At 52.4% G+C, this 11,742-nt stretch overlaps 1 protein-coding gene across 1 annotated transcript in view; it reads right to left on the bottom strand.

The window, feature by feature from the left end:
* Positions 1-1,840: 1,840 nt before the first annotated feature.
* LOC116999595 (erythroblast NAD(P)(+)--arginine ADP-ribosyltransferase-like) overlaps positions 1,841-11,742 on the bottom strand; it is a 34,820-nt gene continuing 24,918 nt past the window's right edge. The window contains exon 2 of the mRNA XM_033066478.1: positions 1,841-2,086. Within this exon, the coding sequence (XP_032922369.1) occupies positions 2,001-2,086 (86 nt within the window). The 3' untranslated portion in view covers positions 1,841-2,000. The remainder of the gene's footprint in view (positions 2,087-11,742) is intronic.

Genomic DNA, 11,742 nt, shown 5'->3' with positions numbered 1-11,742 from the left:
CTTCCCTGACACCTTCCAACAGGCAAAGCTGAGCCACCAGCAGTACCATCAGAATGTGCCAGGTCTGATCCGTCAGGTCCAGCTAACACGGAGTCAGGCTCGAGCCATTGTGGCCACCTGTCCCAGCTGCCAGCTCCAGGCCATGCCATCGCTGGGTATGGGGGATAACGCTCGGGGTCTTGGCAGCTGTGAAGTGTGGCAGACAGACATCACACACATTCCCAGTTTCGGTCACCTCAAATATGTTCATGTAAGCATTGACACGTATTCAGGTGTAGTTTATGCCTCTGCCAACACAGGAGAAAGGGCTGTGCATGCCAAACAACACCTAATGCAAGCTTTCCAGTGCTGGGAATCCTAGGGAAATCCAGACTGATAAAGACCCAGTGTATGTGTCCAAGGAGTTCCTGGAATTTGTCCAGCAGTGGGCAGTGGAACATAAAACTGGCATCTCCCACTCCCCCACAGGCCAAGCTGTGATTGAGTGTGCACACCAGATGCTCAAGCAGGTTCTGGCTAGACAGAGCAGTTCAACAGGTGGATGTCTCCAGAGCAGAAGCTCTGCAAAGCCATGTTTACTACCAATTTTCTGAACTGTTCATTTGAAAATATGTGTCCACCTGCAGTACGTCACTTTAACAGTGGTAATCAGTTCAAATTGTCCCAGTGTCCACCAGTCTTGATTAGGGATCCAGAAACATGGGAAACCAAAGTCTCCTATGAGCACGCTACCTGTGGGTGTGGCTATGTGTGCGTGTCCAGCCCCTCAGGCCCTCGATGGGTTCCCCAGACGTGGGTAAAACCTTTTGTCCCCAGACATCCAGCTCCAGCAGCAGGGGAAGAGAAGCAAGTGGTTGTTGCTTCAAAAAGAAGATGCTGCCAGAAAGAGGAAAGAAAATCTCCCTAAGATTTTCTCATTCTGACTACGTTCCAGCAGACACAGGACTTCTAACATGCTTAAAAAAATGTTTGTTTTTCATGTAGAGAAAACTTACCTCCCACTCAACCTCGTGAGCCCGATGCCTTTCTCTTACTTTGTTAAACAAAAAAGGGGGAGATGTTGTAGTTCATTGTCTTGGTTTATATTTTGCACTGAAATGGTTTTTCCTGTGGTTCCCCCATGGTCTGTTCCCCCTCCAAATTTTCCCCATCTGGACCTGATTGGTTGTGGTCTGGGGTTCCTCCTCCCCTTGCTGAGATTTGAAAAATCCCCGGTTTTCCCATGCTCTCTCTCTCTTTCCCTGGAGCCCTTCAGGAATAAAGCTTGGATTCTCCCAGGAAGAAGAGCCACTTTTGGTCTTTTATCTGGTTCCTGCAGGATTCTAAGCCTCCTCCTGGTACTGAGCTAGCCTAGAAACCAGAGAGGAGGCTCTGGTAATCCCTGCATTTCGTTTTGTTGCCTCAAATCGGGAACTTTGGAACCAGCCCAAATTGATCGTTCATTCTTTTTTAATTGCACTGAACAGCCCCTGGCAGCTCCCTCAGCCCCTCCTACTGCTCCAGACCCTTCCCCAGCTCCGTCCCTGCCCTGGACACGCTCCAGCCCCTCCAGGTCCTTCGTGAGGGGCTGCAGTGAACGAAGAAAAAGGGAGGAGCGATTCTCCATCCCCTCTTTGATGGTGGAGGTTTGGAAACAAATCTTTCATTTGCCTTTAAGAAAAACTCCAAGAACTGCTTTATTTTGGGAAATGAGGCACCCTGCAGGAAATTCGCAAAGGAGCTGTAGCGGATTCATCAGGCGAGCCAGCGGCACATTTTGGGAAACTTTTGATACACCAGGCAAGCAAGCATCAAATTTTTGATAAACTTTTGATGTGCAAGGCCAGCAAGGATCAAATTATTGATAAACTTTTGATAGGCCAGGTGAGCAAGCAGCAGTTTTTGGATCCATCAGGCGAGGTAGCCAAGGAGCTTTAGGAGGTGGCCGTGCCATTGCCGCTCCCAAACCCCTCCATGGGGATGTGTCTCCAGGGTCACTGTGGTCTTGGTGGTCTCGTGGCTCAGGGGCTTCCAGTGACCACTGCCATGGTCACAGTGGCCAGGAGAAGCCCCCAGAGGTGGGGGGAGGTCCTGGGGAGGGACCCACCTGGGGGGACAAATAGAGGGGTTAGGGGGCAATGGGAAGAAGGACAGGGTTGACAGTGGGGTGAGGGGGCCATGGTGGTCAGGGGTCCATGGCGGGAGGGACACGGGTTACCATGAGATGAGGGTGTCAAGGGAGCCAGGGCTCTAGGGGCGGAGGGACAGGGGGGAGAGGGGGGCCCTGAGGGTGTGGGAGCCAGAGGGGGCCATTACAGGATCCCTGTCCTGTCTGCCCCTGTTCCCCCAACCCCAGGTGGTGTCCACAGCATGGGATGTCCCTGTGCCCCTCACCCGGCACTTTTGTTCCCATCCCCTGTGCCCACCAATGGCTGTCCCTGTCCTTGTCCCCAGCAGTGGGTGCCCACTGCGGGTGTCCCTGTCCCCTCTGGGCCATGGGTGTCCCCAGCATCAGATGACCTTGTCCCCAACCCTCACTGAGGGTCCTCGTGCCCCCAGGGAATGTCTCCTGTGATGTCGCCTCACAGTGTCCCCACCCCACGTGACAAGACCCCTCCATGTCCCCACCCCCTGTGACTTCACCTCGCAGCCACTCGCAGTTGTAGTTGCTGAAGTTCCCGGTGAAGCGCAGCCCAATGTTCATCGTGCTCCCTTCCTCAGTGACATCGGTGACCTCGAAGGTCTCAAAGGGAGGGATCAGTACCTCCTTCTGGCTGGGGTTGTTGGAGAATTTCTGGATGTCTGCGCCGAGGCACGTGTGCACGCGGAACATCGTGTCTGTGCCGTACTGGGCCGAGACCTCGCGGCTCGGCGACGTCGACGCGAAGTACCCGAAGCGAACTTTGGCACCTTTCTTCACCTTGAACTGGTAATCCCTCACCCCTCTGAACACGTCCTGGCACTTGTTGGGGTCTCTCAGCTTCTGCAGGGCCCGGGTGAGCAGGAAATGCAGCGTTTTGAAGTGGAATTTGTTTTGGTATTGCTGGCTGGAGCTCCCGGCCTCTTCCACAGCCTTGTTGAAATCATTGCGAATGTTCTCAGTGGTGTACATCATGAGGGCGATGGCCTCCTCCTGGCTCAGAGGGGCCACGGACCCCCCCCGCTTCTGCCACTCGGCACTGGCCTTAGACCAGGACTGGGCAAACTCGGCAATCTGGCCGAACTCGGTGCTGTTGAGTTCTGGCAGTCTCTTGACCATGTCATCGGCACAGGTCAGGTACTGGTCATCAAAGGACTTCGGGGCCATGTCCAGGGGCACCTCTTGGATGGCTGCAGTGGCCATGGCCATTGCCAGCAGTGCCAGGGTCTGAGCCAGGGGGGCCATGGAGAGGAGAGTCCACGGTGGCCACTGGGGGACACTGGGGGACACAGAGGAGGCACACAGTGGATAGAGAGGAAACATGGAGTGGACACCGATGGCACACAGGGGATGCTGAGGGGACACTGAGAGGTGCCAGGGGACAGCAATAAGACACAGAGGATGCTGAGGGGACACAGAGGGGTACCAGGGAAACTGAAGGGCCCCAGAGGATGCTGAGGGACATGGGGGGACATGGTGGGGCTTCCTTGGTGTGGGGCTGGGGAGGGACGGTGGGGTCAGCCCGGGGAGGGGAGGCAGCCCTGGCCAGGAGACCCCTGGACATGTCCTGGGACCCCAATCCCAAATCCTGGGGTCACTCCTGGAGCCTCCTCAGTGTCCCCCAGTGTCCCCCAGAACCCCAATTCCACTCCCACAGTACCTCCCATGGTGTCTTATAGCTCCCCTGCAGGACCCTGATCCCAAATCCTGGGGTCATTTTCTCACCACCCTCCAGCAACCCCAGAGCCCCCCAGCACCCCAATCCCACTCCCATAGTTCTGTGTCCCCCCTCCCAGTGTCTCCCAGTGCCTCTTGTGACCCCAATCCCTGTCCCAGTCACTTGTACCCATCCTGGTGACCCCCCTGCCCCCCAACATGCTGACCCAAGGCCTGGGGTCTCCCAGTGTCCCCCTTGTTCCCCCCTACACCCCAATCCCATTCCCAGACCCAAGAGACCCCCGGTGGCCCTCAGGACAGCAATCCAGTCCCATGTGCCCCTCTGTGCTCCCCAGTGTCCTCCCAGACCCCAATCCCACAGACCCCTCTCCCCCCCAAGTATTCCCTCTGTCCCCCTAGTGCCTGATACCAAAATGAGCCAGAGTGAACTCCCTGGCACAGCTGGAGGTACCAGAGAGCCGGAATTCTTGCTCAGCTCGGACTCACAGCTGATCTCTCCTGCTCCTGCAGCTCAGGGGGAATTTGCACTCGGTATTTATCCACCTGAATTATAAATATTCATTAAAATGGGCTAATCAGCTGACACAGAAGTAGCATTTTCCCTGTAAATAATTTGCATGGCTCCACCTCTCTGAAGGTAGAATTTTACTCCCCGTGGGAGCCATAGAAGGGGTGTCAGGATGTGGTTTTCATTTATTGCCTCAATATCCTGCATCACCTTGGCGTGACCTTTTGCTTTTGGTCAGTGCTGTCGCTTCTCTGTTACCCAACTTACCTAAATGGCACCATGGGTTCCAGCCTTGTTTATTCTGTGGTGTCCCTACTTTTACATCCTTTTGTGTTTTTCTGCTAGTTAGTCTTTCATCCCTATCCAGAACCTTCAGCGGAACTGAAACTTTCTATTCTCTCTTTAATTTCTCACCCCCCAGGACGCCAGTCCCACGGTCCCACATCCCCCCAGTGCCCCCAGTCCCACTCCCCACTGCTCACTGGGTTGCTGTCACACCCCAGACACCAGATGGGGTCCCCTACCAGATGACATCCCTGCAGGCACCCCAAACCTGGGGATGACCTGCCCCCATCCCATGGACTCCCCAGAGCTTGGCTGGTGCTTCTCTCCTTCTCCAACTGCAGCCTCAGTCGGGGTGGGCCTGGCCTGGTTATTGGGAGTTCTCACCCACCCACCCTCTTTCCTGGGGCCTTTTCCATAAACAGCCAATTTTCCATCTGCCCAGCTCTATCCAGGCCGCACCTCTGGCGGTGAAATTCCTTTATCAGGAATTAACACCAGGTGCTTTATTGCCAGGCTATTTCCCCATCAGATTTGGCAATCCCTGAGCTGCTGTGCCCTGGGCTGTGGCACGGCCCCTTCTTTGGGAGTTACCGAGGAGGGACAATATTTCCTGTTCATATTTAATCACAGATACCTGTGCTGAGAATGAATTTCTTTCTTTCCATGTGACTCCATGGGCATGGGCAATGCCCAAAGTAGATGCCAAGAGAGTTCCTGTGCTTGTTTTTTTTCCTGTTGTCATGTTGGAACCCAGAATCCTGCGAGTTTTGGACTTTTTGTGCTTTCCGACCCTGATCCCCAGGAGAGCACGGCTTTTGCCTTGAGGCCTTGGAAAAGACTTCCAAATTTGAGTGAGGGAGTTAAATCACGGGTGTGTATTTGGAACAGAAGTGTGTAATTTCACATGGTGAAAGATCTTGGATTTGGGATTTTTAGTATATAGAAATAGGTATGGGACTAGGTGGAGGTTTTCAAGTCTTTTTCTTTTTCTTTCTTTCTTATTCTTCCTTCTTCATCATTTCCAGTACTAGTTTCTGCTTGGACAGTGAGTGCTGCACTGCAGGTCACAGGTGTTTGGTTATTGGGTCAAAAGTATAAATAATAGAGGTGTTAGCTCTTTATTAAACCGTTTAGCTTTATGACACGTTGTAGCTCCCTAGATTCACCTCCATTTTAACTAGTAGCAAGAAGTGTTGCAGAACTCTCCGCACTTTGGATAAGATTTCATAAACAACCAAGTCTGAATGAGAAATTCGGTTCCTTCATGTTTCAAATCCTGACTCAGAGTTAAGGCAGAATAAAATAAACACAAGACACGAATTAATTGGTGCAAATAAAGCCACTACAAGTGGTGCCTACAGGTGCTCTAAACTGCCACTGCCAGAGCTCTTTGTGACACTGCAAGCTCCGCCCGTGGTTCTTCATCTCCTTGTGGTTACAGCGAGCCGAGTATAAACTGTAGAGCAAAACCACAAACTTCAGTCCCAAACTGGATTTCCTGGCCCCTCTGATGAGGAGAACAGTCACTACTGCGGCTCACAGCTGTTCTTTGATCTCGTTGTTCTGAAAAGCTCCCCTGATGTCCCCTCACAAAAGAGGCCCCAAAATGAGCTTTGGTTTGGGCTCCTGAGGAAGGACACGCATTCTGGAACTCAAAGGTGTCCCTGATATTGGTATCCCCCATGGGATCTCCAGACTTTAACAAAGCCCTTGGAGATTTTTGTGTGCCAATGACAGCACCGAGCCTCGATCTTCTGGCTCAGGGGTTTTATTTCCTTCCCCGGCTTTGGGATTCAGTTGGGCGAGCCAGGTAGGAGAGAATTCTCTGCTCAGCTGCAAGGTCCGCTGGAGATGCGCAGGCCCTTGGCATGCCCTGAGAATTTCCCAAGGGACTCCGCGCTTCACCAGCTCTCTGTGGGGGGACACAAAGACGGATTGCAGGAAATTCAAGGCATTTTTTCATTGCTGTGGATTTTCTTTCTGCTCTTGGTTCAGTAGCTCCTGTAAGACGCGTGTGATGACTCAGGCATGGTGGTGGAGCATGGGTGAAATTTCCAACGTTGATACCAAGCGAGTTGGAGTCCTTTAGGGGTTAGAGTGCACTAAAGGAAGTCTGATGACTTCAGATATTTGCCCAGGTCTCGGAATTTTGGGTTTGATTTTTGTATGTGTAATTTCGTGCCTTCTGTACATGACTGGTGTTTCTTGTTCATGTGTCTGTCAATAAGATTTTGTTTCTTGCCTGTGCGTCTGTCAAAAGGATTTTGGATTGTGCCATCTTTTCCTGTGCTCCCTTGGCGGATCAGGATGGGATGGATTGTGCAGGGCTGGACCATGTGATCCTGTTGGATCCCACAAACCCGGGGGTTTTGAGCTCTCTGTGCTGTCAGGCACTGACCCCCTGGAGAACGCTGATTTTGACCCGAAACCTTGGAGAAGCTTTCTAAATCTGAGTGGTGAAGTTAAAATCATGGGTGTGTAGTTAATTAAAAATGTGTGATTTCACATGGTAAAGGGTTTTAAATTTCAGGCTTTTAAAGTATAGTAATAAGTATGAGACAAAATAGAAGATTTTGAGTGCTGTCTTTTTTGATGTTCATCTTCCTTCTTCTTCCTTCTTCATGAGTTTAGGCTAGTAGTTTCTGGTTGGTCAGTCGGTGTCACACTGAGTGTCATGGGTATTTAGTTATTGAGCTAAAAGCATAAATAATATAGGTCCTAGTTTAGGGTAAATTTGGGGAAAACCTCCAGAAGGACCCCTCAGAAAACAAACCTCCCACGACTCCTCCCCCCACCACCGGATTTGGGAAGAATTTCCTCCGAGGAAAAGTGGAAAAAACCTGTTTATTAATCAAACAACACACTCCCCAACACAAGAAAAGAAAATTAACCCCAGATGACAAAAAACTCTTTACTGGTGTGAGAGGATGACAAACTCAGAAAATCTCTCCTGCGAGTGGTATCAGTCTCTGGTGCTGGGGATGACTGCTGCAGATCACAAATTGTAGACTCCCAGTGTTTCTTGGTGTTTCCCTGGTCCTGGTCCAGAAAAGGTTCACGTGGTATACAGAAAGGGAAAGAAAGAAAGAAAGAACAACAACAACAACAAAAAAAAAAAGCAGTCCAGGGAAAGAGATTGGACTGCCTAACTAAACTAACTAATAAGCAAAAGCAAAAGCCAGCAAAACTAAAGCCAGCAAACCAAGCAAGCAAAACCCAGCCTGAGCCTGCAAACCCAGCCTTCCCTAACCACAGACAATGGGGGAGGGGAGCCAACTGATGAGTAGACAAAACAAACCTTCAATTAAACAGAACACACGATTGGGGATACAAGCACCATAACATCACCCCGGGACACACCCAAATTTTACATATTCATTACAATGGGCTTCTTCACTAACACAGAACCAGCACTTCTCCTGTGAACAATTTTCATGGCTCTGCCTCTTTCAGGAAATAATTTTTATTGTCTTGGGGAGTCATAAAAATGGGGTCCCTGAGGGTCTTTTTCACTGAGTGCCCCAATATCCCAGATCACTCACCTCAAACTTTGGTTTTGAGCAGGAGCCGCTCCTTCTGTGTCACAGAACTTCTCAAAAACCCCACTGGAGCTCCCTTTATCTCTTTCTCCACTGGTTCCAGCACGTTGATTGTCCTGTGTGAATATAGTAATTTCACGAACGTAAGGTGCACTGTTTTGTCTAAAATTTTGGTCTGAACCTGGAAGTGCGCCTTATACTCTGGAGCGCCTTATACTCATGAAATTACAGTAATTTCACAATTACAAACCACACTGACTATAAGCTGTATCTCCGGGCATTGACAAACATTTTGTTTTTTGTCCATACAAAAGCCGCACCCAATTATAAGCCGCCTTGTCGTTCGCAGGGAGGACCCGCGTGCAACAAAGTTGCCAAATAGTAACAGAATCACGGGATGGTAGGGTTTACTGGCTCGACTCAGGCCATGAGGGCTTGGGGCTGCCGATGGGGCCAGGTGGCCCAACTTGGCCCTGCCGCTCAGCAGGACCGTTCGGGGCCGGCCACCACTGCAGCTGAGCTCGCTCGCCCCAGCCCGGTGCTGCCCGGTGGTGGCAGGGGGGCACAGAGCCCACCAGTACCGACGGCGGTGGTGGGAGGTGGGGATGGAGCCCACTGGCACCCACGGCGGCGGCGGCAGGAGGGGACGGGAGACCCCCGCCTCCCCCCGAGCCGTGGGGCCAGCAGGAGGGAGCCCCCTGCCTCCCCCAGGCTGCGCTGCCTGAAGGAGGCAGCTCCCCCGCCTCCCCCCCCACCCCGTGCTGCTGGCACAGAGCCCAGCTCCACCCGCAACACAACAGAGTAACCAATTTGTAACAATAGCGTATTTACTGGCAGGTGCTCGACTCGGTGCCTCGGTTTGCACTTCCGGGGTCGGAAATGTCAGAAAATTATTCACATATTAGCCGCTCCTGAGTGTAAGCCGCATTTCTGGGGTGGGAGCAAAATTTTAGTCAAAACGGTGCGGCTTGTAATCGTCAAATTACTGTACTGTACTTTTACATCCTTCTATCGGTTTTGTCAGTCTTTAAACTCTGCCCTGCACCTTCATAGAGTAGGGAAAAGCCCCGCTAAGAAAGGCCAAGTGTCCACAGAGAAGTCTTGAAACTGAATTTGAATAACGGGACAGAGTTCCCATAGCCCCGATGGGGTTTCTCTTTCGGGGTTCCAGAAGGCGCAGCCTCTGTTTATCCCAAATGCCTGGCTGCACGTTGCCCTCTTCCTTTCCCCACTGCTGAAGCACTGGCAAGGGGCAGCCTTCCCAAACCGCCTGCCCCATATTTCCCTAGGACCTGGCATTTTACCCCCAAAGTTCAGAAGTTCAGGGTTATGCAATAGACTTGGTGGGGACCCACTTCTCCTATTATCCCAAAGCTTGGGAGTTCAAACTCTCTGATGCAACCACCTGGGTGCTGTGACAACTTCATGTCTTCTCATGTGGAGACATCAAGACCTGTTTTGCAGAATCTCACAACCATTTCTCCTAAAGACCCCCACCCTCTTGAGTCGCTTTTCAAGGACATCACCGCCCATCTTCCTATAAACTCCTGCCCTGTGAGGGTGGTGATGACCTGGCACAGGCTGCCCAGAGAAACTGTGGCTGCCCCATCCCTGGCCGTGTCCCAGGCCAGGCTGGGCGGGCCCTGGAGCAGCCTGGCCCATGGGAAGATGTCCCTGGCCTGGCAGGGCTGGCCCCGGACGCGCTTTAAGGTCGCTCCATCCCGAACCATTCCCGAGCCCCGGGGCCGGGCTTGTGCTGCTGCCTGCTGGTGGCACCCAGAACTGCAGCTGTGCGCAGCATGTGTGCAGTGCTACCAATGGCTCGCTCTCGCTGCTGGCCTCCAGTGGGCAATTCCCGAACCGCAAATCTGGGGCAAGCTGAGGAGTTGTGTGGGTTAGAGAAGGATAATCCCCTGGTTTGGGCAGAAAAAGAGTTTCCTGAGTGAAACAGTGGTTCTTTCAGAAATAAATGGATGTTACTGCCTCTCTCACCTTTTCTTTGTTTTAGTTTTCATCTTTTTTCAGTCTGATTTTCTTTTTTTTTCTTCCCAAGGCTTCTTTAAGTGTTGTAATTCATTGTTTTGATTTATATTTTGTGCTGAAATGGGTCCTCATGTGGTACCCCCATGGTCTGTTATATGGTTTAACCCTCCCCCTCCCCTTTTCTTCCCGGCTGGAACTGGTTGGCTGTGGTCTGGGGTTCCATCGCACCTTGCTAAGATTTGAAAAATCCCCAGATTTCCCATGCCCCCTCTCTCTTTCCTTGGAGCCCTTCAGGAATAAAGCTTGGATTATCCTGGGAAGAAGAGCCTCTTTTGGTCTTTTGTCTGGTTCTTGCAGGATCCTAAGCCTCCTCCTGGTTCTGATCTAGCCTACTAGCCAGAGGGGTGGATCTGGTATTCCCCGCCTTTTGTTTTGTTGCCTCAAATCAGGAACTTTGGAACTGGCCCAAACTGATCTTTCAATCTTTTTTAATGGCACTGAGCAGCCCCCAGCAGCTCCCTCAGCCCCTCCTGCTGCTCCAGACCCTTCCCCAGCTCCGTCCCTGCCCTGGACACACTCCAGCCCCTCCAGGTCCTTCGTGAGGGGCTGCAGTGAACAAAGAAAAAGGGAGGAACGATTCTCTGTTACCACTTTGATGGTGGAGGTTTGGAAACAAACCTTTCATTTGCCTTTAACAAAAACTCCAGAAACTGCTTTATTTTGGGAAATGACAGGCTCTGCGGGAATGGTGTTAAGGAGCTGTAGCGAATTCATCAGGCAAGACAGAAGCAAATTTTGGGAAACTTTTGATACGCCAGGCAAGCAAGGATCAAATTTTTGATAAACATCAGATACTGCAGGTGAGCAAGCAGCAGTTTTTGGATCCATCAGGCGAGGTAGCCAAGCAGCTTTAGGAGGTGGCCGTGCCATTGTCACTCCCAAACCCCTCCATGGGGATGTGCCTCCGAGGTCACTGTTTTCTTGGTGGTCTCGTGGCTCAGGGGCTTCCAGTGACCACTGCCATGGCCACAGTGGTCAGGAGAAGCCCCCAGAGGTGGGGGGAGGTCCTGGGAAGGGTCCCACCTGGCACGACAAAGAGAGGGCTCAGGGGGCCATGGGTGGAAGGACAGGGTGGTCCTGAAGTGAGGGGGTCAGGGTCGTCAGGGGGCCATGGGGGGAGCGACGGGAGTCATGGGGGGACCATGAGGGCAGGGAAAGGGGGGACAAGGGGGACAGGGGGCCCCTTAGGGTGTGAGAGCCAGACGGGGCCATTACAGGATCCCTGCGCCCTACCATGGGTGCCCTTATCCCCCCAATCCTAGGTGGTGTCCCCAGCACGGGATGTCCCTGTCCCCCTCACCTGGCACTGGTGTCCCCATCCCCTGTGCCCACCAATGGCTGTCCCTGCCCTTGTCCCCAGCACTGAGTGCCCACTGTGGGTGTCCCTGTCCCCTCTGGTCCTTGGCTGTCCCCAGCACCGGGTGTCCTTGCACCCAACCCTCACCGAGCATCCCTGTGTGCACAGGGAATATCCCCCTGTGACGTCACCTCACAGGGTCCCCGTGTCCCCTCAGGGAATGCCCCCCTGTGATGTCACCTCCAGATGTCACTGCCTCCGTGTGACATCACCT

Source organism: Catharus ustulatus, chromosome 1 (assembly GCF_009819885.2).
Source record: "Catharus ustulatus isolate bCatUst1 chromosome 1, bCatUst1.pri.v2, whole genome shotgun sequence".
Taxonomy (NCBI): Eukaryota; Metazoa; Chordata; class Aves; order Passeriformes; family Turdidae; genus Catharus; species Catharus ustulatus.
Note: the sequence above shows the minus strand (reverse complement) of the source record. Positions and strands in the feature narration are given on the sequence as shown.